This window comes from Polistes fuscatus, unplaced genomic scaffold, assembly GCF_010416935.1.
Source record: "Polistes fuscatus isolate 324 unplaced genomic scaffold, CU_Pfus_HIC Scaffold5, whole genome shotgun sequence".
NCBI classification, from domain to species: domain Eukaryota; kingdom Metazoa; phylum Arthropoda; class Insecta; order Hymenoptera; family Vespidae; genus Polistes; species Polistes fuscatus.
The window spans coordinates 3,899,230-3,924,742 of NW_025113129.1; the positions used below are offsets into that span (position 1 = coordinate 3,899,230).

General features: G+C 31.5%; 4 protein-coding genes across 6 annotated transcripts; 2 read left to right on the top strand and 2 right to left on the bottom strand.

Annotated features, from left to right (window-relative positions):
- The first annotated feature begins 1,500 nt into the window (after positions 1 to 1,500).
- LOC122522192 (U11/U12 small nuclear ribonucleoprotein 48 kDa protein-like) lies at positions 1,501 to 4,578 on the top strand. Its single transcript, XM_043643036.1, has 5 exons — positions 1,501 to 1,840; positions 1,943 to 2,111; positions 2,205 to 2,267; positions 2,917 to 3,061; positions 3,144 to 4,578. The coding sequence occupies exons 1-5, from the start codon at positions 1,709 to 1,711 to the stop codon at positions 3,787 to 3,789; spliced, it is 1,155 nt and encodes a 384-aa protein (XP_043498971.1). The 5' UTR covers positions 1,501 to 1,708; the 3' UTR covers positions 3,790 to 4,578.
- A 275-nt stretch (positions 4,579 to 4,853) lies between these two features.
- Positions 4,854 to 7,365, bottom strand: LOC122522064 (caspase-2-like). Of its 2 annotated transcripts, XM_043642859.1 has the most exons (7): positions 7,134 to 7,365; positions 6,753 to 6,990; positions 6,541 to 6,641; positions 6,194 to 6,462; positions 5,798 to 6,074; positions 5,485 to 5,700; positions 4,854 to 5,389 (listed from the first exon to the last, which is right to left on the bottom strand). In XM_043642859.1, exons 1-6 carry the CDS (start codon positions 7,269 to 7,271, stop codon positions 5,587 to 5,589), a joined length of 1,137 nt encoding a protein of 378 aa, XP_043498794.1. In that variant the 5' UTR covers positions 7,272 to 7,365; the 3' UTR covers positions 4,854 to 5,389; positions 5,485 to 5,586. The 2 variants fall into 2 exon arrangements, with proteins under 2 accessions (XP_043498794.1, XP_043498793.1); XM_043642858.1 differs by having other exon boundaries at positions 6,541 to 6,990.
- Positions 7,366 to 7,659: 294 nt separating this feature from the next.
- Positions 7,660 to 13,087, top strand: LOC122522063 (exonuclease mut-7 homolog). 2 transcript variants are annotated; one of them, XM_043642856.1, is made up of 13 exons: positions 7,660 to 8,091; positions 8,158 to 8,298; positions 8,511 to 8,695; positions 8,778 to 9,016; positions 9,445 to 9,626; positions 9,743 to 9,931; positions 10,492 to 10,683; positions 10,764 to 10,913; positions 11,074 to 11,349; positions 11,457 to 11,605; positions 11,686 to 12,072; positions 12,153 to 12,343; positions 12,490 to 13,087. In XM_043642856.1, the coding sequence occupies exons 1-13, from the start codon at positions 7,944 to 7,946 to the stop codon at positions 12,839 to 12,841; spliced, it is 2,781 nt and encodes a 926-aa protein (XP_043498791.1). In that variant the 5' UTR covers positions 7,660 to 7,943; the 3' UTR covers positions 12,842 to 13,087. The 2 variants fall into 2 exon arrangements, with proteins under 2 accessions (XP_043498791.1, XP_043498792.1); XM_043642857.1 differs by lacking the exon at positions 7,660 to 8,091 and having other exon boundaries at positions 8,208 to 8,298; positions 8,484 to 8,695.
- Positions 13,088 to 13,934: 847 nt separating this feature from the next.
- On the bottom strand, positions 13,935 to 17,870 carry LOC122522093 (paraplegin). The gene is made up of 9 exons (XM_043642895.1): positions 17,452 to 17,870; positions 17,116 to 17,379; positions 16,796 to 17,027; positions 16,405 to 16,713; positions 16,159 to 16,327; positions 15,616 to 15,968; positions 15,011 to 15,507; positions 14,795 to 14,920; positions 13,935 to 14,717 (listed from the first exon to the last, which is right to left on the bottom strand). The coding sequence occupies exons 1-9, from the start codon at positions 17,629 to 17,631 to the stop codon at positions 14,556 to 14,558; spliced, it is 2,292 nt and encodes a 763-aa protein (XP_043498830.1). The 5' UTR covers positions 17,632 to 17,870; the 3' UTR covers positions 13,935 to 14,555.
- Between the last annotated feature and the right edge of the window lie 7,643 nt (positions 17,871 to 25,513).

A 25,513-nucleotide genomic window follows, 5' to 3' on the forward strand; every position in this document is an offset into this window, starting at 1 on the left:
TATATGGTTTATTAATTGTTTGAATATATTGGTTGTATAATTGTTTAGAGAAATGTACTTTCTTTTTTCATTTCCATATACGTGTACATTACGTATACATTAACAATTATTTTAATGCACTAATGCACTTTTCTTATATTGCAGCTAAATTTTATCCTCGAAGTCATCACTGCGCAGGAGCATTAAAATAATTACGCAAAATAGATAAAAATACTAAAATCATAACGTTTTAATCTTAAATTTTATTAAATAGGTTTATTATTCTTTTTATACACATGCTCAACGTTCGGAAGTTTTTGTAAACAACTTTCATCAAAAAAACTTTAACAGAGGATAATTACTCAGATCAACGGTGGATTTCGAGGAGGAGGGAGCTCCGAACATATACTCCGAACTTTTTAACAACAATAGACACTTCTATCGATTAATTAACAATTATTTTAATATTTTAATGCACCCTCTTTATGTTTCAGATATTTTTAATAGATATCTACTTGTTTAAACATTACATATATATTAACGTACTTTCAATAGAAATAATTTTAATATATTTTTATTTCATGTTTCTTTAGATAACTTTTTTAAATTTAACTTCGTTACTGAGCCAATACATAAACATAAAATTTACCGATTACTTATATTGTTTTTTAATCAATTTTTGGGTCTTCGGAAGCGGTTACCTCCTCGTGGTTAGACCCGGACAATGGTATTTTACTTTCAATATAATGTTTAACATATTTTATATGTTATACATTCCATTGCAAGTAAAATCTAGCCAAAGACCGCTTACCATAAACATTATAATTGTAATTAGTTTCTTTTGAATCCCTAATTAATATCATATCTTTATTCCTTTTGCCTTGCTTCCTTTTATCCATTTCATCTATAGAGAAACTAATTACCTTATAATGTTTTTTATTAACTTTTATGTATTTACATATACCAAGGAGTAGTATAAAATTGTTGAAATTAAAATTGCGATGTATAAAAAAGATTGCATTCGATTCATTCATTGCACTTTTACAGTCCTAGAATAATATTTTGTTTACAGGTTCTTTTTTTAAATCATAGCTGCAATGAATAGATAGTAGGCTCTTTCTTTATAAAGAATTGTTAATAAAATATTACTTTATACTTCCTTGATAATGTTGCTTACGAATTCGTAATATATTCTTTAAAATGTTACATATATATTATCCAACTTTAAAATATTAAAACTCCATTATTCTATTTTATATATTAATTAATTTTGATCTTATGTTTCATTAGATAAAAATTTTACTCTCGAAGTTATCACTGCGCAGGAGCGGTAAAATAATTACATAAAAATGTAAAAATGTTAAAATAAGAGCGTTAAAATCTTAATTTTTATTAATTAAATTATTTTCTTTATACGCATGCGCATCGTTCGGAAGGTCCTGTAAACAACTTTAATAGATTTGATTTGATTTATATTATCTAATGTAATCTTATTTTTTATTTTGTTTAGATTTTCGAGCATTGGGAGAGTTCACTACGAATACATTTACTCGGTTTAAATTGAAAAATTGAATGTTTTATAAAATATCAGCAATTCTTTATTTGAATTGCGAATGCAAGCGAATAGGGTGTCCTCTGTAATAGAACTATTACAAAGTTCAACAGTAGGTTAGGTTAGCCTGTTTGAATGGTACTTTTCGATTGTGTTTGCATTTTTATGTAATTTATAATGTTGGAGATCAGGTTGGACGAGAGAAAAAAACAATTATTAGAATTAAGTGATTTCACCAAAAATATTAACCAAGAAATTGTTAACATAACTTCTACTTTAGGATGGACAGTTGAAAGCATATCTAATGATGTACATAAAATTGTTATATATACTATATATATATATTGTTGAATTTAATTCATTTCCAAGATAAAAGTAATATAAAAAAGTAATGCATTTTATGTTCTCTAGAATACAAATTTTTTAACATGTCCCTACGATCCATCACATCGAATTACAGAAGCATGTCTTGAAACACATCTACCTGCCTGTCAATGGAAAGCAGAAGGTTATCAAAAATTGGATATCCCATTTCCAGAATCAGCTTTACCACCAAATACTTCTTCGAGTCTCACATTTGGTTAGTATAACAGCATTTCTTATATTCCATATCGATTAAGTATAAATCTAAGTATAATTGTATAGTAACGGTTTGAAATATTCTGTTTTCTAGATGAAGAATTACAAGATGAAGTCTTGCGACAAGCAAAAAAACAAAATCCAGAGATGAAAACAGGTTGGTCTTAGATGATGTAAATAAAGATTAATACTTTTTTGTATCTTAAATTGTTTAATCTTTTCCAGAAGATTATGAATGTTATACTTGGCACGGACTCGATATATATATCCTTTTTCATATCCTTTGCTTAATGTACATATATCGATAATAGATTATACTTTCCACTATCATAATAATTTAACCCTTTGCGCTTAAATTACCAGCATTAATGTTATAATAACTAAAGCATTGCATTCTCTACTTTAAATCCAAACATTGGTGTTAATATTATGCTTTTACAATCGTAATAACAAAATTCAGATAATATTGTTACTTTGATCAATTTTGTCCACGTACTCTGAACTTCTTATTCTTTTTTTGTTAAACTATTGAGATTTATTTGTTAATTTTATCCTTCAGTTTTAATTTCAAAGTATCCATGGAGTTTAATTGTCAAGCCATAATTGTATTTACCCAAAAGTGTCTAAAGTTAATAACCTACAAGCGCAAAGAAAATAATCAGAGTGCAAAGGGTTACTTTTTACTAGTTTAGTTAATTATTTTTTATCTTCTATAAAATAACATTGTTATACTTTTTCATTGATCACTATTATATATATATCTAATTTTTCTGTTGTGAAAAATGGAATTTCTTGACACGTACTAGGTTCGGATCAGCGTTTAATTCCACGTACATCAGATAGACTCATCTCAGATTTTACTAGCGATGAAAGGAAGGCACTGTACGAATATGTGATTGCTCATACTGTTAAACCTGATATAGGTCATGATATTGCCGATATAAATAGACCGTAAGTTTTTAAAAATTAACAGATATATAAACACATTAATTTTATCATTAATACTAAAACCTTATCTATATCATCTATTTAGGAAACCACAAGATAAAGATAACAAAGAAATGTCCTATTTAGAAATGCTTATATTAGAACGTAATCTAAAAAGGCGTAGAGCTAAACACAGAGGTGTGCACACTAATAAAAAATCCCATATAGAAATTATTAGAGAAGTTATTAATCAGCAGATGGAAATATATACAGAATATATTTTGGAACAAAAGGATGCCGACATAACAAGAACTGCATACTCTTCTGAACAAAACTCAAATACATATTCAGAGAAACAGAAATTAATTGCAACTAACCATTATGAAAAACCATCCGCATCCACTCACTTCTCTCCAAATGATAAAAATGGACATCACCATACAAATACAATATATAATCGACGACAAGAAAATACAATAGATAAAAATGATTCTGAAACTATAAAATATCAGGAATACAAAAACCGTTTATCAGATTCGAAGGAAACAAAAAAAGATAAACGTAGTGAACATAGGCATAGATCTCGTTCTAGAGATTACAAGTCTCATAAAAAACATAAGCATAAATCAAAAGATAAACACATAAAGAAAAAACATAAATCTCGGAATCATGATAGACCATCGCATGAAGAAGGCCATTCAAAATACAGTGATTTTACAAAAAAGGATTCATATTACACAAAAAATCGATAAGTATTTATAATAATGTATGACATTTAATTTATTTATAATAATTCGAAATAAATTCCTTATCAAAAGAATACGTAGGATATTATGTTAGAATTCATTAAAATTAAAATTATACGATATTCGAAAAATTTATCTGATTTTTGTTGCTCTTATAATAAGATTATTCAAAATAATAAATATTATAAATTAGATAATTTACAATAGCAAAATTTGGATTAATAGAATAATATTCAGTACTATTTAATTGATATTCGGATTGTGAATGATTGGTAGACGAATTTACATTACCTGTTTTATTTAATGATTCATGTTCACTAGTTGACGTAGAATTTATAAATATTCCTTCTTTTTTATTAGTACTTGCAGTATTATCTGTTGTTTTACGTAGTACTTCAATTGTATTATTTTTTAGTTTTGAAAAACCGAATTTAATTTAATTATTTTCCTCCTCATACAATTTTTCATTCTTATCGTAATACATTAGACTGCATTTATATATTATTAATATTTTTTTTATATCATAATAAGATAATCTTAATCTTTGACCAATTTCTACATTATTTATCTGTATGAAAATTATTAATACCAATACGAAAGAAAGAAATAGTAAAGTGAAAAATATAAACGTGCATATCTCGGGTGCTATTGTTGCTACGGACCTATTTTTAGAAAATGCTGTCATTGAATAATGCATTATACTATTATAATTATATGGCAATCCATAATAATTTACTGTATTAACATATAACAGTTTAAAATTAAATTGAGTTCCTGAGAACGGAAAATAAATAATACATATACTCATCTGATTATTTAAATGTCTCAACAATTTTTATATTATGAAAGTGAAAGATTATGAAAGTGGTCTAAGTTATATATATTCATATATAAAAATATATATTTTTGTTGTTTAGAAATATTTAAAGGTTTGCGTTATAAACTGCATCAAATTTTTCAATTTCCAAAAATTGTTATATTATAACAATTATTTAGGTACAAGCCTACGTTTCTCTTCGCGACTATAATTTCTAATAATAACATAAATTGATTTAAAACAATTTTTCATAGATATGAAATATTTTTTTATTTATCTTTTTCTTTCACAAATCTGTATAAAATATATATGCTTCTTACAGGTAACGTTATACTGTAACACACACACGCACGCAGGTAACTTTTCTTATTCATTACAACTTAATATTAAAATATAAATGTATAAGTCAGTTTATCAAAAATGTAAATTATTATCTATAATAAAAAAAAGATTTATTATTATAATAAAAATGCTCGAAATAATTGCTATCACTTTCATTGGTAGTGAATATATCTACTTGATCGAAAATTACAAATTTTGTAACATTATTCAGACTAAAATATTACGGAAAAATTTTTAATTCTTCCAAATTTTGCTGTTTCATAGAAAAAATATTGTTTTCTATTATTCCCCGGCATGGAGAAATCATAAGGTGTTTTGCATATTACTCGATGATACCTCTTTTCCTTATTCATTCATTGAAGTAATTGAAATATTTCAATCAAATAAGCTCATAGCATCTTGTTACCAGATAATTTAATCTCTTATGACAGCATACATGTCGCCGATCTAAGAAGGACAAAATCAAAAGCCGCATTAATTGTAAGAGTTGCTTTTAATTAAAATCAATGTATAGTGTAGAAGAAAGATATTTTAAACTTTACTGGTTATAAAACTTGGTCACCGTCTTCATTAACAGCAATGGTAAAATTAATATATACTGGATCCTGGTATATTACTATGCACTTTTGTTATTTTTCTTCTTTCTATTCAAAAACTCCAGGATTGATATAACAATATTTATGAAAACCTTTGCATTCAAGCGATATTGTTTGACAATAAATTTCAGTTGTTGTCACTTTTCTCAATCGTGAATCTATCTATAAATTAACACATAATAAATTTCTAGTTATTTATTTATATTTTTTAATATACACTTATGTCCGAGAAAATGATTTACTGAAGAGTTATACTTACTATTTTGAATAAGTCACACACATGATCTTTGTAAGCATGATTCATAAATACTTCACAAAATATTAGTATAAACCAACTACCAATTACATTATTACGAAAGGCAACATGTCCTGGTAGTGTAGCATATGCAATTAACATATCAGAATAATTCCTAATTACTTTCTTTTTAATCTTGACGTTAGAATTGTTTCCAGGCATATAATCTTCAGATAAATCAGTTACCTGTTTAGGCATTATCTTGCTTGTTGTTATGGTTTTTGTTTGTGTTTTGTTGCCTCTAAAAAATAATCCCTTCAATAACATAATTTCAAAAAAAAAAAGAAAATGAACAATAAAAAGTTATTGTTCTTTTCATATCCTTCTAAATAAAACACCCTTTTTATTAAACATACATACCGACATAATTGAAAAATAAATATTTTTGGTTTCCCTGCTAAGTAAGGACAAGCTTCGGATGTGAAACAATCTATAACGTCTGAACAAAAAACTTTTGTATACCCATGTGGAATTTGATCCGTGTAATTATCTACACCAGAAATTTCTGTACAATCCTCTTCGCCCTTTCTGCCAGGACCATTGCCATGACTACTAACAATTATAAAGCACGAATCAACATTTAGTAATTCTTTACGTCTTGAAAATGATGTGACGCAATCTTTAATTTCCTAAAAAAGGTTTTAGTTTAGATTATATTTAATTAGAACAATGCATAATTTCATATAAATTATTATTTATTACTACACCTGTCCTGTCAAATTGCAATGCATTTCAACAAAAAATCCCATTTCTTCGAACATTTTTTTAAGATTTGCTTGATCTTGTGTTGCTGACCATCTAGATTTATCTATACCAAATTTAAAATCAATATTTGTAATAATTAAAACCAATCCACGAGGTTTACTTCTCATTTGATAACATTTAATAACTTCATGTGGGCTACTTGAAAATTTATCACCTTTTTTCACTTTTATTTTTAAAGGATACAGAGCTTCTTTTATGTTCCGATAATAATCGTCGTTACATAATTTTAAGCTATTAATTAAACTATTTTCTGCGTGTTTATCTAACAAATCTGCCAGTTCTTCATGACTGCTTTGTCTTAAACTCAGAAGTAGACCTTGGAATGCAGAAGGCCCTCTTGTTTTAATTGTCAACCAAATATTTCGAACAGTCTCTTTTTTGTCAAAATTTTTCTGTGAATAATTAATAAGCAACAAGTTTACTTTTAATGACATGTCTTTAATTGTTATTTTGTTTAATAGTTCAAAAAAATGTAATCAAGTAAAATATAAACTAATTGATCAGAATTTGATTGAAGAAATTGATCAATGCTTACTTTCCATGTGGATATGTTGACATCGTCGATGTTAAAAATCTTATTTTCTACCAGCTTAGGCCACAAATTAATTATATTGATGTTACCTACTGCGATATCACAATACAAATCAATTTTCTGACGATCTTCTTCGTTCATTTTATTGCTTGTTAAACAATGAACATTACTGTGGAATCTTCCCTAAAGAGTTAAAAGTCATTGAGAAGAGTTGAAGAGGACGCAGCTGTAGCAAGTATTTCCGGTTTTTTATTGTGACAAACCGCGCGGCAATTTTTTAAAAGAGGTAAAAATAAATAATTTCCTCTGTCAGAAAATATGGTATAGATTTTTAAAAACATTGAAGATTTACGGATCAAGTGAATAATGTAATAATCAAATAGTAATATAGTTTGTAACTGACAGTTATTCTAAAATAACGGATGATAATAGGCAGACATTTGATTTGATTGATTGCGAGTGAAAAGTTTTTAGTAACAAAAATATTGTATTCTTTGTAAAACAAAATAACACAGCCTACCTTTATTTACGTTGCGTCTTCCTAAGGCTAAAGTCCCTAGTATACGTTGCCAATAGTCGTGAAGAAGCCATCTATAACAGCTTATGATTTATGCAATTTTTGAACATATTAAACAAGGAAAAGATAAATTAAGGTCACGATAAAGTCTTTTTTTTCAAATAGTGGCAATCAGAAGTAACGAATTCAAATAAGATAGTTGTATTCTATTAATCAAAATATTGATAATTAAGGTTGAAAAGATAAAATAGAAATTCGTAACGCATGTCACGAGGCAATATTGGAGTACAAGAATCATGGCGCAAGCGATGGTAAGCATCAAAAATGGATCAAGCCATCACATGGCATCTTGTCAAGAAAATTCCGACGAAGATTTATTCTTCAAAACTATAGACGAAGCCACAAAAATATGGCTGAAAACTTTGTGTCATATGTGGAAATTATGTGAGTATAATTAATTTTAATGTACGTTATCAATTTTGTTTTTCATTGACAAATGGACATTTTTAGGGAAAAAATGTGAAGGTGTTAACAAAACATTATTTGATTATTTTGATACCGCTCCAAATCCTTATTTGAGTACATTGAGGATTCTAGTAAATATACCAGATTTTAAACAAGCAAAAGCAGGATCGACTCTTTCCTTTACAGGTTTGTGCATTTAGTATAATTACAATTTTTCAATTAGTTAATATTAATGAAGTTTAATTTTTTTTTTAATTTATATATATAAATATATATATATATATATATATATATATATATATCTCTTACTAATAAGAAGAATGAAGTATATATTTAAAAATATATTACTTCTGGTATCTTTATTTTAAAAGAAGGTTGATGCATCTATTAAATCGTAGTTATAGAAGAATTTTCAAATTGGTTAATACTTCAAAAGGATAACTATAAAGAATGTTTGGTTCCTGATCTGAAGATAGCAGCTTTTAAATTACTCAGTCTTCATAAAAATATGCAACTTGTTAAAATGGTCTCAAATATATATGAATTTATTGAACATAAAGAATTGTTTTTACAAATGATTCAGGTATGCAAATGATTTACAAATACAATTTCTAGGGGTTTTTACTTAATAATTTATAAATAAAATGTATCATCCATCATTTTAGAGTATGATCGATAGGAAAAGGTATAAAGAAGCGGCACAATATATAACTATGTTAAAGTTACAATCATGTTATGCTGATCCGGAAGTACTATTACTGCCTCTTATTTTACAAAATAAGTTAGCAATTGTAGAAGATTTTTTATTTGATTATCCAAATATACAGAAAATATTGATATCGTTCTTGGATAATTTAGTTGCCCTAGGAAAAAATATGGATAATAAATTAGATCAATATATTCAGTAAGTTTATATCATTTTTATATAGAATAATATCTATCAATTTTATGTCAGCAGAGAGGGCTTCTTTCATTCTTTTTCATATAGCGAAAAATATGGATGCATGTCTTAAATTTTTATATTTATAGTAAACAAAGATTTTGGTTGCATAGATTAATATAGTTGTCAATTTGTAATCTTAGTAGCAATATTGTGTTCTAAAACAATATTTATATGAATTGAGAATTACATGTAGCTCACAGACGTTGATTTTCAAGTTTTTTAGTTTAAGCTATTAAATATGTTATTGGACATATGTTGCATTTTAAAAACTTATGAACATTTCTAGTACATAATCATATTTTTTTATATGATAGGGTTAGTAGAAATATTATTAATTAGTGTACATATACTTACATATGATTTGGTATTCAATGTATAATTAATTCCAGAGAAAATGATATACCTGATGTAAAAATTGAAACAATACAAATGCGACCACTAACAAAATTAATAGCGCGTTTTGTTAAGCTTTATAATATTTCACCAGAATTGTGTCCAAACTTAAATCGAAGACGGAATAAAGGTGCATTACAATTTCTCATTCATAAACGGTTCGATGATAAGAGCTTAAGTAAGTTTATTTTTGTGATTTTTTATTTTATTAAATCGTAAATATAATTTTCTGAAATTCGTTACAACATACCTATATATATATATATATATGTTATATATTTCGTTAATATTTAGATACTGAAAGTTGGAGAGAAATGATAAAGGAAGCAGTAGGAAATGACGAAGAGTTGCAATTAGAATGTGTTAAATTATTATCCTGGTTAGGTGAAATTAAAGAAAGTTTATATTGGGCTAAAACATTTAATATTCCTAAAGTGAAATGGTCATGGGATATTTGTTTACACGCAGATAACCATCCTGATGGTAAAGTATTTAGAATTATTATATTGGGTTGGCCAATAAATAATATTATATAATCTTAAAGCTAAGATTCCAATGTGCGATTTAAAATAGAGTTCATTGTTTTTAGTCAAATTTTGTAGTATTTATTTAGATTTGAAGATTAGATGTTTGATGAACTTGGTATATTTTCATGTGATTATGCTTTTTTATTTTCGCAAAGAAAAAACTACAGTGTAAATAGCAAAGAAGATTTCTGATGTCCATGGTGATGATGCTGTACAAAGATAGTTCGAAAAGTTTCAGTCTAGAGATTTTAGTTTTATCAATAATAAACGTTATAGCAGACCTATCGAGATTGATAACGATCAAATCTTTACTTTAATTTATAATAATCCACATTATATACCACATGACAGATTGCCGGAATATTAAGAATATCAAAGTTTAGCATTGCGAACCATTTGCATAGACTTAGTATGATTTCCAGACGACATTACTTATTAGTCAAACTAATATTATTATATAATTAATTAATATTACACTTCTTCATCTATTACGTCTCACGTCTTTTTCATTTGTAGATATAAATGAGGGTGCTTCTACTAGCAAAGAGGAAGATTGCAAAGACAGTTCAGCAGTTTATCATACTTTAAAATTACCTAGAGACGCAATTAAACTTATAGATAATCCAAGAAAGTTTGAAGAATTTCTCAATAATGATTTAAGAAGAATTAATATTGTTGGTATTGATTCTGAGTGGAAACCAACTTTTGGTATATAAATGCACTTTCTGTTTATAGACATGTACAAACATTTAAATTCTAAACTAGTTTTTAAAGAAATATTTTCTTAGGTATTAAAAAGACTCAATTGGCTCTAATACAAATAGCAACAGAGAAAAATGCATATATAATAGATGTTATTAGTATAGGAAACAACCTTGATCAACTTTGGACAGAATTCAATTTATTGTTATTCGAAAATAAACATATCTTAAAACTTGGTAAGAATATTAATTCTTATTTTATTATTAGAGTACACAAAAATTGCACTCTATATTTTAAACTTAATTTTTCACGTAGAATTACCTCCTACTCGCTTATACCATTATTTATAGGATACCTTCTATAAACTGTCCAATATAATATGTATTTTTATTGTAGGTTTTGGAATAGCTAACGATATATCAATGATACGCGATTGTCTGCCAGCTATTTCAAGTAAAGTTAATGGACAAGGTTATCTAGATATATTATTTTTGTGGAGAAAGCTTGTAAATAAATACAAGTTTGAATTTCCTTATAAAGGCGATATAAAGTTTACGAGTGAAAGTTTAAGCAAGTTAGTAGAAGTATGTCTTGGAGCAAAGTTGAATAAATCAGATCAATTTTCTAACTGGGAACAACGGCCACTAAGGGAAAGTCAAATAATATATGCTGGTTAGTAATTCTATTAATTCTTCTTCTATACATCTTCTTATATTGATTTTTTAAATCACACAATACCTATTAAATTATATAATAATATAAAATTTATTTAATGACAGCATTGGATGCATATTGTCTCTTGGAAATATATGAAACTTTGGCCGAAAAATGCATAATAGAAGACATACCATTTCATGATATTTGTACAGAGATACAGCACATTCCAAATACAAATTCCAAAAAATCTCCTAAAAAATGTCTAAATAAAGTATGTGTATAAAAATAAAAATTTATTAAGTATTAATAATATAAGAGAATTTTTGAATTATATATTTATATTGTTTATAGTTAAAACTGGAATCAATTCCTCTCCCTAACAAAAAAGAAAATTGTCAAAATGATGGTAATTCTAAACATTCTAAGAAAGTTCAACAAACACATCAGTGTGTTCCAGTACGTAGAAATTTTAATCAGCAAGAAAGTAAACGTAAACTACCTTTAATAGTATATTCACAAGATCAATCTCTGGTATATCCACCAAATCAATCTATCGTAAATCCACAAAATCCTGTAGCAGCACATAAATGGCGCGTTGCATGTGATTCAATGTTGGGTGATTTAGTAAAAAAATTACGTATGTGTGGATGTGATTGTTTATATGATGTATTTGATAAAGGGGGAAAACAAACTGCTGCATTAGCAGCGAAAGAAAATAGAATTTTACTAACACAAAGGGTAAGATCTTATGTAAATGATTGAACTACTATTTTTTTCTAGTTTATAATATTTAAAGTTTAATTATTAATATTTTGTAGCGCAAGCAATATTTACCACTAGCGCATTGTTATAAAGTTATTTCAACTAAACCTAATGAACAATTGCGTGAAGTCTTAAACCATTTTTCTGTGATTGTTACACAAAGGGATATATTCAGTCGATGTCAAATTTGCAATTATGATGAATTCGTTGAAGTTCCGAGAGCCTCGTTTCAAAAACTTGTTGAAAGGTTTGTATAAAAGTTAATAAAAGTAAACGTTTATCATTGTTTATTAATAAATTTAGGGTTTTTCTAAATATTGTAAAATGTATTCTAAAATGCATATTAATGATGATTGAATTTCTATAATAAAAGAATTATTTTGATATTTTCAGTTATATGAAAATAATTAAGCAAGAAAATCATTGTGTCAACTTTGATCAATTTTTGCCTGCAAATAAAAAGCAAGTACATGACATTAACAAGACCGATAAAGTTAGTGGTAATGATAAATATAGTAAACAAAATCGTGAGCGTAGATGGATTCTTAGTACAAATACTATAAATATGGAAACATGTACAACCAGATATAATATACGAGTACAAATTAATAAATTTCCATTCCAAACACCGAGGAGTATACAATTATTTTATATCTGTGAACATTGCGGAAATGTCTATTGGAATGGAACACGGTCAGAGAAAAAACTTACCTCCACTTTTAAAGACTTGATTATAAAGGAATAATAAGTAACATACGTATATGTTTAAATGTGATAGACTCTCGAAGAAGATATACTTGAGGACTAATATGAAGCACAAATCAAAATTGTCCTTATCGGTTAATAACTTCGAGCCAACGATAAGTAATTGTTCCTAGTATTTACAGCGCCAATTGTATAGACGCTTTACTGTCACTGGTACCCTGATTCGAATATATTGTTTATATGTGAACAAAGAAAAAAAATACTATCATAGTATATCGTTACCGTTCTTCCTCGCATTTATAAAATACTTTGACCCATTTGCTTCTGAGTTCTAAATAGATTACTAGTCCATTCACTGCCAATTACGAGGTATCTCGTAGGTTTTATTTTTCTTTAAATCATTGTAAATGCCGCTAAAAAACTATATCTTTATTTTTAATATTTTCGTTGTTTTATTTGAAGAAAAACTTTAGTTAGGACAAGGCATGTTTCATTTTCCTTACAGCGAATGGACTAATTCATAAAAGGGAGATGCGAATGTTATTGCTTTAATTAATATAATAGAATTCAGTTTTCAAGAAATAACATTTGCTGACAATGCATTAAAAGTTATAAATTTTTGTACGTATCGCTTGCAAACTGCGTGTAGATTGTATCCCGTGCTTGGTAATAAGTGACGGTCAACGTTTGCGAATTATTACATTTACCAGAGATGCAAACGGATTAATATGAATAACATATTTTCATTGAATCTATTTATTTGCATTCGAAATATATAATTATACCTTCGTCTTTAAAGACCCTAGTTTTATCATTGATGGTTAATTATTTACTGCAATTGTGTGCATTGAAAATATGAAATATTGAATAGATTATAACAATATACAGATATATCTTGTATATCTGTTATTGAAAAATTTGTAATATATATTTAATATATATATATATATATATATATATATATATATATTATATATAAATATATATATATATATACATATATATGCATACTAATCGTTAATTACTCTATTATTATCTACAATTTAGATATTAACGATTGGTGCAATAAATATCTTAACAATAGATCATATTACTGGGGTCTTGAATATGACATGGGAAAAAGAAATGTTTTATTTAATTTAACATCATAATGATTAAACAGAGAAAACATTGAAAAATTAGTAATTCTGTACACGCATTTGCACGGTTTTTGTTTGTTAAATACATTATTCTAATTCGTTATTAGATAAAGTGAATTTATTAAAAGTACAAGATCATGTGATTTTAATTTTATGTGAGGTATATTTTAATTACTCAAATAATATATAGTGCATGTACATGTATTGTACAAATTCAACGTGTATTTATATTTTTTATGGATTGAAAACAGATAAAACTGCGATGACAAATTTGGAATGTATTATTAACAGAATGATTATACCCTACAATACATTGTTTTATTATATGTAATCATTTTTTAAGTTTTTAAAATTGTACGAGATGTAGGTTCAAATTTATGTATGTGAATATGAATTACAAACTGATAATAATTAGAAAAATGTAATCATTTATATATAGAAGTATAATTATTCCTTTTATTTTATAATGAAAACTAAAAGATACTTGTAAAAATGTTGAATAGTTCCTTAGATTATGATATAATGAAAAACAGTATTAATCATTTATCAATTTTATTATAATTTACTAAACATATATGAATTAATTAAACATTTAATGCTTAATTAATGTTTAATTCATGTTGTTACTGGATTTACAGTATGTGATTCGATGTTTGGATTAGATTTAATTAATTCGGCTATATCAATAAGCCCTTTTTTACCAAATGGTGGTGGACCAATTAACTTTTCTATGTCATCGTAAGTTAATGTTTCCTTTTCTAACAAAGCTTCAGCTATCTAAACAATTATAAAATAAATTTTTGTATTACATATCATAATTTACATTAGTAAAAAATGATTTATGAGAATCATACTTTTTCTAGTTTGTCTCTATTATCAGTTAATATTTTTTGTGCTCCTTCATATGCTTTTGTTATTAATTTTCGTGCTTCAGCATCCATTAGGTTTCCTAATCGTTTACTATAAGGTTTCTTAGTTTCCTGTAAACAATAAGAATATACTATAGAAATATATAGTTTAAATAAATAAATCAATTATATTTTGGAAAAAATATATGTATAGATATATACTTGACTAGTATAATTTTCGTCAAAAGACAGTAGTCCCAAAGCAGGACACATCCCAAATTTTTGTACTTGAAGATACGCAAGTTTTGTTACTTTCTCTAAATCATCTTGGGCTCCAGTTGTTATTTGATTAAAAATTACATTTTCTGCTGCACGACCACCTAATATCATGCACATTGTTTCATAGAGTTCTTCTTTACTTTTAAGTTTGTATTCACTTTCTGTGTATTGTGCAAAGCCTAACTTCTGATTAGTTCTAGGTACAATAGATACTTTAAGCAAAGCGCTAGTATATTTTAATAGCCATCCAATTAACGCATGCCCAGCTTCATGATAAGCAACAACACGTTTCATGGATGGTGCTATTGTATTACTTTTTTTCTCTATACCACCTATCGTCTTATCTATTGCGTACATAAGATCTGAACTTTCGACAATTTTTTTGTTGTTTCTGGCAGCATACAACGCTGCTTCATTACATACATTTGCAATATCAGCACCTGTAAGTTTATTACGCGTAAATTTAGTAGGTAAATGATTATAAAAGAATATATCGCTATACATTAACCATTAATGCTCCGTTAAATATGTAAAAATGGATTACATACCGGTAAACCCAGGTGTCAGAAATGATAAATACTGAGAATATTTATCCGTATCTAGTTGCACAACAAGTTTTTTTAAATGATATTCAAAAATTTGTTTTCTTTCTACCATTGTAGGTAAATCTATTAAAATATGCCTATCAAATCTACCAGGTCTAAGTAACGCTTTGTCTAGTATTTCAGCCCTATTGGTGGATGCTAGAACAATGACATTCTCCGTTGGTATCATTCCATCCATTTCTACTAAAAGCTGATTCAGAGTACGTTCGGATTCATCGCCAGTAAAATTAACCGAAGAGTCTGAACGCTGTTTACCAATTGCATCAATTTCATCAATGTATATAATACTGGGTGCTCTGTAAAAATATTAAAGAATATTATTTTATCATGAAAATATGGGTAAATATTATATAATATAAAACTTGTATAGTTTATAACTATCTTTCAGAGAGAATGAAAAAAGCGAATGATAATGTTCCTTTTTGTGTAGTATTCGCTTGTTTGCATATACAAAATTGTATATGAAATGTTGTATAAATTATACACCTTTTCTTTCCTTCTTCAAATAAATCTCTGACACGTGCAGCACCTAATCCACCAAGTACTTCAATAAATTCAGATCCATTCATAGATAAAAACGGTACATTTGCCTCTGTTGCAACTGCTTTTGCTAATAATGTTTTACCACAGCCTGGTGGTCCTAATAATAAAGCACCTGGGAAAAAATAATTTCAATCATGTGTGCAAAAAGAAAAAATATATTGCATTATTATATTATATATAAATATTTACCTTTAGGTACTTTAGCTCCGAGAACTTGATATCGTTGAGGTTGTTTTAAATAATCTACAAATTCCATAACTTCTATTTTAGCTTCTTTTAGTCCCGCAACATCCTCAAAACGTACACCTTTGCCATGTTTCATTGATGGTTCGACTAATGTAAATTTTGCACTTTTCAATTTACTTAAAAATGGTTTAATGTTGAAAGAAACTGACGCTCTACTAAAAAGCGTATACGCAAGGAGAATAATACTAAGGAGTCTCAATAATTGTAACATCGGCTCGGAACTTCTATTATAAATCACTGATATTTCATTTTCTTAAAAGAATATGTCAAATTAATATTAGTTCAGTAAATGACAGCATCAAGTATGTTTACAACATTGAAATTGATACCTTACCTTTCTTTATACCCAGCTTTTGTTCTTCTTTCCTTAACTTTTCTTCTATTCGTTCAATCTCTGGAATATACATAGTATATATACGGAAGGGTACTCTTTTTCCTTTAATAATTGCTCCTTGGTGAAGATGTATTCTTACGAGTTTATTTATCGGATCCACTACAAGCTCTTCCACTTCTCCTTTCTCTAACATTTCATGTACAAATTCGTGCCAGGAAATATTATTTATGACCTATTTCAATTTGTATGAAAATAAAATATATATTTTCTATAAATTAGGCGTTTAATAGATTTTTAGTAGGTAACATTTGAATGCTTACGTCTGTCGAAGAAATTAGCGTATGTTTTCCCATTATAATGACAACTCCTACCATCAGGAAAACTTTTAGTAAAGTTACCACTATATGCTTTACAGGATCTGAGTCATTATTTTTGGATGATTTATTATCATCACCATCTTTTTTTTCATTACGTTTAGAACTTGTACTAAAATTTCTAGAGCTTTGAAATCTTAACAAATAACATTGATTATTCAAAAATGATGATTCTGGGATGCGACATTTTATATTTATTTTATTTAATACCTAAAAGTCAAAAAGTAACATTTCATTATTATAATATTTTATTGTTTAATAGAAAACCACAGCGATACTTACATGATATTGTTTTAAAACAGATCTTCTCAATTTAATAATATTCCCATTCGCATGAATACATTTAAGGTTAAAAATATTATTAATTCCATGTTTACATAGAATGTCATGTTTCGACGAGAAGTTTATTATTTTGCGTGGTATTAAATAATATCGATTCGGAATTTTTGTTAAATTTTGCATCTTTTGTTTATTTTATATCTAACTGTCACATACATCAGTGATGAAAATAACAGCATACAATGTGTAACAATCAAAACAATTCGGTATTTCTATAAGTGTGACATCATCGCATGCATCGTCATCGCTGCTCGTCACTTTAAATCCTGAGTGTCATTTGGGATTTTATTTAAATGAAAAAACATCTTTTTTAAGTGACAAAAATTGCAATAATTATGCTTGCGTATAAAAACAAGAAAAAATATTGATTTTATGTCTTTTTTATATTAATCGATATTGCGTGGTATGCTAGTAATATTACTTTCTATCATATAATATTATTTTGTTATAGAGTATTTACGTAAGTTTATTCGTAGAAAAATTTTCAATAATTTTCTTTAACATAATTAGTTATTTCTCATATAGATTTCTCGTTTGATTTAATTTAAATCTCGATCGTACATCTGGGATTTGCAATATTTTGGAATTTTCAACTGTTTAATTATTCTTTTAACTCTCGAATATTTTTCTTCAATTTATTTCGATGATACTGTCAGTTCCTACCTTACCATCGCTAGAGCGCGCGATAGTAAGTTTCGGTCGGTAAGAGTAGTTTTCTTCTATATTCTTCCGATGGTAATATCGGTTCCTACCTTACCATCGCTAGAGCGCGCTGTATTTGTTACCCTACCCGTCGGTAAGAAAGATTTCGTTTTTACCACACGCACGCAGGAGACACGCATCGCGTATACTTTATTTTGTAAGATATCTTACAAAAGAATAAAAATATATAAGAGTATATTTATGGATACCATAATGTTTAAAAGGCGCAAAAATTATACATTCGTTAAGAAAATTATTTTTTAAGTATAAACAAATAATTATGATCGAACTGATTAAATTTGGATAAAATAATAATTATTAAAATAACAATAACAACAATAATAGCATTAACAATAATACAAACATTTAGTTTTAACAATTAAAATGTTGTTATTTTTGTGGTATAAATTGTTCTAGGAGTATTACATTAAAAAAGAAGAAAAAAGTAAAAGATAAAAAATGAAAAAAGAGGGGAAGAGTGTGGACTACGATAAGAGTAAAAGAGAGAAGAGAGGTCGGTGAGAGGTAGAAGGGAGATGTACAACGTACGTGGAGTAAGCTAACGGGAATATTTTTACTCGAGCCTGTTAACTACACTCTGTTATTTTATCTCATGTACGTAGCTTTCCCACTACTACAAGTGCGCTCCCGCTGGAATATAAGTTTTAAGGCGTGTTTTGATAGCGTCGGGGCGTGTCAGTTGGGGCTTCCTACCTAATGGATCGCTGCTTTGCTCATTCGTTCATACTTTTTCAAGTACACGACTCATGATACCATGAAACTTCCTTCCTTCAACATTACGTTCGTATTAAAAAGAATAAAAAGAGAAACACAGAATTCCACTTGGAAATTTTCTTTCTATTCGTTTGTTAACAATTGTTCCTTCAAATACACGCTGTTATTTGCATAGTGTAACATTTTCCGCGCGCCGCGGCCAACCTTTTATATACTGGCGCATACACTCAACCCTTTTATAACACGTTACTCAAAAGGAAAACACAGTTTTGATATAACAAGGCTTGTCCTGCTAAAATTGCGACAGTCCTCTTATAACACGGTCTTCGTACGAAGAACTGTGTTAACAAACTTTGGCGCAGCGCAAATATTTCTAACATACCGTCGTGGAAAGAAAATTTCCCGCAACAGGGTAAGAAGCAAATTGAAAATTGAAAATCGCGTTTAACACGCGAGTATCGAGTACACGTAATTGTTCAGTAATGGCGTTAGGTATTCATCGAAAGAACGTCGAAGCTCGTAACACCGTAGTCCGATGTATAACGTTTTAGTCTAGGTAGACGTATACACGCGCGCATACGTATATTTATATACATACGTGCAGGTACCCTCGTATGGTATGAGAATATGAGGCGACAAAATCAATTATTTTGTTAAACAACAAGCGATGTTGTGTTAGGTTTGGCAAAATAAGCAAAACAACGCAACACACGACGGTGGTTGGTGCGTATCGTTGCGTATACGCCATTTCATTCATATATTGCCCTCCTCCACCCGTTTACCACGTAGTCTCTTCGTCTCGACGTTTCCATTCATCTCTTTGGTACGTCGTCATTCCAATGGAGTCGTATACTTACTCGCACGATACCTTCAATTTTTATGAAGAAAATGCTCGACAATTTTCTCCACGTATATATTCAGAACTATTTGAACAGAATATATTTGACGGAACTAACGGACGTCCTTTAAAAACGAAGCGCTGATCCATTGTAATAATAGCCCTACTTTCACGGATCTGTCATTTATCGACTACAATGCAACGATAACACTCCCCCCACCCCCTCACTCCGGTTATGAAAAATCCGAAAAAGTAATAATTGCGATGAAAGACTGGAATGTTTTCTTTTGCTAGCGACGAAATGCACGGGATCCTCGAAGATCTCGCGCGTAGGGAGGAAAGTGGCACGTCGAGGATGAGAGAAAGTGACGTATCTGTCTTTCTTTCTTTCTTTCTAGCCCGCACACATACAGAGAGAGAGAGAAGAGAACCAAGAGGGAATTCGTGTTGGAATAACATTGGGTGACTGTGGTACTGTCAACCCCCATCTCTCCTACTATTTCTTTCTCTCTCTTCTACCTTTTCAGTGCGTTCACGTGTCTCTCCTCTTCGCTCCTCTTTTCGATCTGACCTATCCTAGCCAACGGCTTAGTTAGATTCTAGACCACTATGATAGAATAGACGACGGTGCGGTAGTGTTGGTAGGAGAGATGAAACAACACGCCATTCCCATCGGCACTTTTCGTCTCTCTCTCTCTCTCTCTCTCTCTCGCTCCCTCTTTTCCTTTCTTCCACGTTCGTTCATTCGCTGACTCGCTCTTTTCCGCTTATACTCTCTTTGCTTCCCTAAATGTAGCCAATAAAAACAACACTATAGTCGTGACGAGAGGGAAAGAGAAGCGGGTCGATGCCGAGGCGGTGAATTATAAAAATAACAGTGCGAGACGATCGAACAATTGGCCGATTCTCGCTCGGTGACGTTTCCACGGATCCCCCCGTCCGCTGCTGCCATTGTTGCTCTACTCCGACGAATGCTTAAGCTTTCTCTCTACGTTTTTTATCTTCGTTCCCCTTACCATCCACGAATTTTCTCTATTTGCATACCCCCCTCGCCAGTTATATATCGATAATAATACTATTCATTTTGATGGTTTTATTTTATCGAACCCTTTAAGCTCCTCCAACATTCAATTCGGTCGTCTCTCCTCCCTCTCGTGTAACGCACGCGGGCCCAGTAGCCGTACGCCTACGCCTCAGAGCCAAGTCAAAGAGAGATAAAATCTATAAATATGTGGGAGGCGCACGCGACCCATTCCAGTGTTTGTTCAACCAGGAATAACCTCCGTTTCTTCATCGTACGGCGAAGCCCAAGAAGAGGCTGGTTTTGTGGCTTGACGCAAGACTAATCCGGGACAGAAAAGTACATCTATTATATATTTATATATATAGAGCTCGAGTCCATTTTTTTCATTTGCCTCGACAATTTCAATGGAATAACAATCAGATATTTTTCCCTTTCGCGCGAATATTAATATAAATGAAAAATATCGAGGATAACTATATAACTATATACTATCGTTGCTTCATTTGGAATTTGGATAATTTGTCAGCGCGTCGTATCCGTCGTCCTCGTCGTTTTTCTCGGTTACATACATATGCGCGTCGCGATACATAGACCGCACCGAAACTCGCTAGTTATTTCGACGTTCATCAAGCACGCAAGTTAGTTAGCGGTAAACACGGCTCATCAATCTTCCGAGAACATCAGCGGCGCGGCGCGATGCGTTCTCTATCTCTCTCTCTCTCTCGCTCTCGTACGAGATGCCACCGATCTAAAATACTTCCAACACGTGTATCCATTAAGGCGATGTCGGTTTAAGCCTCATTCGGGAGGTCTCTTTACCTATCGATGATCGATTTGCAAAATAAAACGGGCAAAATCCGTAATTGGAAATTGACAACCTATCGTGATAGGTTTATGATATTAAGGAGTAATAGTTAGTTGGAACCGTAGACGTAGGCAGGAAAATAGGAGTGTTTGCGCGCGCGCGCGAATCCACGTAGGCATCGTAGCGATACCGGCCAACGAGCTCCGCCATTCTCCACACCTGGCAACAGCCAATGGTAGGATAAAGGAGCTGGAACGAGAGAGCTTTTGCTCCTCGAACGCCACACCCTTTATTGCGACCACATATCGACCGAGTCGCATCGGTCCTACGACTAACGATAAGTATATAAGTAAGCGTACAAGGGTCCCCCTTCGTCCTAATTTTATTTATTAAACAATGGCGGAAAAGGCAATATTTTTCCTAGTTCTTTCTAGTAGCATAGGTGTATTCAAACAGCCGAGATGGGCCTTTAATAAGCGAGTAATGGTCAAAGTAATGGACGAGCAGTCGCGTCTCGAGACGAAAGTTAACAAAGTTTACGGTACGGGAACACTCAGCCTACCCTAGGTTCTAGGCAGTTAGGAAAGTAATCGAATAATTTAACAAAGTCTCGTGGTATTTGGAAGCAGCCTAAATGTTATTTCACGCTACGACAAGGATCGCTTCTTCGAGCAACAGCCGCGATCCGCGCGTATCGTGTACCTGACCACCGCAGAGGGAGTTCGTCAAATATGTATGCGGATAAACACGGGACGGTTGACAGAAATAATATCCGCGGGTGAAGGTGCGCGCACCTGTCCGTTGTTACGTGGATCCTCCGAAAGATTCCGCCCGATCCCGTCGAGGAGACGGAAACCGACAAAAAAATCAAACATATATTTGATTAGAACCTACTACCACCGTCTTTTATATTTATTTTCTTCTTTTTTTTTCCCCGTAAGAAAATAAGCGCGCGTGGAACACAAGGAATATTTCTATATCACGTAGCTATTTATCAATTGTGTTCGAGATCGATGTTGCAACGATGGACAAAGTAGCGTGGGCTACGGAGGGTTAAAAAGATACCGAGGATAATTCCCCGTTCATTGTGGATCTTTCACGAAAGTTTTCGTCGCGTTATACGGGTGCGACGGGAATGAGCAGGTGAATCGTTTAGTCTGGATTTTCCCCGTAACGTTTGCTACGTGATCCAAAAAAAGTAACAGACGAAACATCTTTTGTCGAGCGATAATACTTTGGTGGACGATACCGGGAATCTGGATTTCGTTCTTTTCATCGCGAACCATATAAGATTCGGGCACATTCGTCCTGGAGATTTGGAGAAGACCACCGGAACAGTTCCAAGTACGCATAGGACCACCTCTCTCTCTCTCTCTATTCCTTTGATTTTTTGATTTGAAAGTATTTCCAAGTCGCGAGGAGACATTTTTCATTGGAATTTATAGATATCGCGCATTCCGTAAAGAGAAGTCGAACTCGTAAAACAAGCGAGTGTCAAAGATATTCGAACATGCATACGTGGACGTTTGACTCACGTGAATGCTCGCGAGCATACCGAAGTCGTAAAGTCTTTCCTCTCGACGAGGAGGGATGAAAAAGAATTCGGTACCTAATTCGAGATGTTTATCCAAGCACCGTAGCGGCTCTCTTAATTCATACGCCCTGTTGTTGCAGCTCAGCGAGAAGGAAATTTATTAAAATCGTTATAGCTTGTGGTTGCGCGTCGGTGTACATACCAACGAACGAAGGGTGTCCAAACTTTATCCGAATCTAATAAAATATAATCGCGCTCATTTCAAGAGACAAATGCATCATAGACGGCCTGCAACGAGAACCATCGGAGTACCGTGCGCGCTGCCCATTTTCATCGTTAACGTTCGCAGTTGGCATCTGCCAAAAGCCACCACCGATGGAATTGATTTAGATCTCTCTTTCTCTCTCTCTCTCGGTAGATTTGATCGGACGATTTGCGAGGGTCTTCCGAGAGGCGCCACCTATATCTCGTTACTCGGCACGTCTAAGAATAACGATCGGTTGGACGACGTTAATGGATGATTTGTTCGACTTTAAAGAGGAAACAGGGTGAGAGAAGAAGAACAAGAACAAGAACAAGAAGAAGAAGAAGAAGAAGAAGAACCACACGGCGCGCGATACTTTAGAGAATTTAGGTGGAAATATCCGAAGGAGAGTTGGTATATAGGAAAAGGGCAACAGGAGATGAAGAAGAAGAAGAGGAAGAAGAGGAACGTGCGTTTACTATGCCGACAATGTTTGTTCAGCCGCAACTTCTCTAAATCTTTTGTGCCCTATGCGAACGGAGGGTTGTACGATCGTCTCGTGCACAACTTTCCTACATACATACTTACTTGCCACGCTGATGAATAAACGCGTTTACTCGCAATCGGGTACCTATCGACGTTCCACTTATACAAAGTGTTGTTCGAAAAAGGAATCGATACTCTTTTGGAGAATCGACGGATTCCGAATGCGAAATCGAGTAACGAAGGTATTCCTATAGGGTGGGCTTTTATACGATTTCGTTTAGTTTATCGTATCGCGAGATGATATTTTTCAAAGAAAAAGAACGAAACGATAGTTGGAAGTTAATGAAACGCAAACGCGTGCGAGCGAGGGACGCATCGTCGTCGTGAATGACGATGACGATGAAAAGTCGTCGGCTCGTCACTTCATCTTTGGTAGGACGAGCATTTAGCTTCCGTTTCGTTTGGTCGGAACACAGATCGGCTGTCTAAAAGACACGAAGCAACGGCCAAGACAAACCTTAAATGCTTGCTAACCAAACAGTCGGAATTAGCCGCGTTACCCGCCCACGAGGAAACCGGCGCTTTCACCGTTTATACCTCTCTATGGCTATTATCTCGTTCGTTCCAGCAGCCGTATCCTTCGTGCCACGAAAGAAGCTTGCGTTAGGGTCGCGATGTTGCCAGGGTAATCGATTAGGCTTCTCAAACTTTTACGTATCTACTCAAAATCAAATCTAATATTACCGATAATTACCCAAAATATCAATATTTTCCGTGTCCTTTTCCTTATTTTATTTTCTCATTCAAAATAACAAATCGGATCTCCTCTTAAAAGAGGAAAAAAGAGCAAAGGAGAGAGTTGTATCCGAACGAATTCACCACCACCACCGCCACCACCACCGGCTGGATTTATTTCTTTAAGGCAGACAATGAGGAAGGAAATGCGGTTGATACGTTTTCAAGATAAATAAACCGCCCTACGCGGTAATGTACGACGAAAAGAGGACAACGTAGACGTTTCTATGACGCGTTTGTTTGCATCCTGAGAGCAAATCGGACACGTTATAACAAGTCGCTAATCTCCAATGAAAATATTTCTTACGGTCTCTTTGTATCGCGTTGTACGCGAAATTAAGTTGCTACCGCGAACGTCTTTATCATCGAACATTCCGTTTTCATCCTCATTTTTCGAGTTATACTTTTTCCGTATGCGGTCTTTTACGTGAAAATAATGAACCCGGGAACACTATTCTTTACGCAACCCACCGAGAAACAGACTGCATATCGTATGCTCCACTTAATCTTTATTCCACAAAAAAACAATAACACTACGCATAATATTTTCTCCACGTGCTCGATACGCGCGAGAGATCCTTTTGTTTTGGTCCGGTATAACGCTAACACGGTAGTAACACTTAGAAATCGAAAAAAAAGTATATCCCTGTACAGTTTGATATATAACCGTGACTACGTAAAACACTCGATACTACTTTTCACGCTCGAATAATAAAAGAAAATAAATCGAGGGAAGAAGGCAGTTTCCTGCGTAAGTTTGAATTTCCAGGCTGGGTCATGGACGGTTCGGCCGTCGAGGGTTTAGCAATACGCAACCCTATCTGTCGAAGCCAACCGCGGAA

Bases quoted from the DNA above. Each gene is read 5' to 3' on its own strand.
- LOC122522093 (XM_043642895.1), bottom strand. From the start codon at position 17,631: ATGCAAAATTTAACAAAAATTCCGAATCGATATTATTTAATACCACGC. The intron at 17,380-17,451 runs GTAAGTATCGCT...TTTGACTTTTAG, and splicing joins CTGTTTTAAAACAATATCAT to GTATTAAATAAAATAAATAT. The intron at 14,718-14,794 runs GTATGATTCTCA...ATAATTGTTTAG, and splicing joins ATAGAGACAAACTAGAAAAA to ATAGCTGAAGCTTTGTTAGA.
- LOC122522064 (XM_043642858.1), bottom strand. From the start codon at position 7,271: ATGAACGAAGAAGATCGTCAGAAAATTGATTTGTATTGTGATATCGCA. The intron at 6,991-7,133 runs GTAAGCATTGAT...AATTATTCACAG, and splicing joins TCAACATATCCACATGGAAA to AAAAATTTTGACAAAAAAGA. The intron at 5,701-5,797 runs GTAAGTATAACT...GTTAATTTATAG, and splicing joins TGTGTGACTTATTCAAAATA to ATAGATTCACGATTGAGAAA.
- LOC122522192 (XM_043643036.1), top strand. From the start codon at position 1,709: ATGTTGGAGATCAGGTTGGACGAGAGAAAAAAACAATTATTAGAATTA. The intron at 2,268-2,916 runs GTTGGTCTTAGA...GACACGTACTAG, and splicing joins AAATCCAGAGATGAAAACAG to GTTCGGATCAGCGTTTAATT. The intron at 3,062-3,143 runs GTAAGTTTTTAA...TCATCTATTTAG, and splicing joins ATTGCCGATATAAATAGACC to GAAACCACAAGATAAAGATA.
- LOC122522063 (XM_043642856.1), top strand. From the start codon at position 7,944: ATGGCGCAAGCGATGGTAAGCATCAAAAATGGATCAAGCCATCACATG. The intron at 9,017-9,444 runs GTAAGTTTATAT...AATTAATTCCAG, and splicing joins AAATTAGATCAATATATTCA to AGAAAATGATATACCTGATG. The intron at 12,344-12,489 runs GTTTGTATAAAA...TGATATTTTCAG, and splicing joins TTTCAAAAACTTGTTGAAAG to TTATATGAAAATAATTAAGC.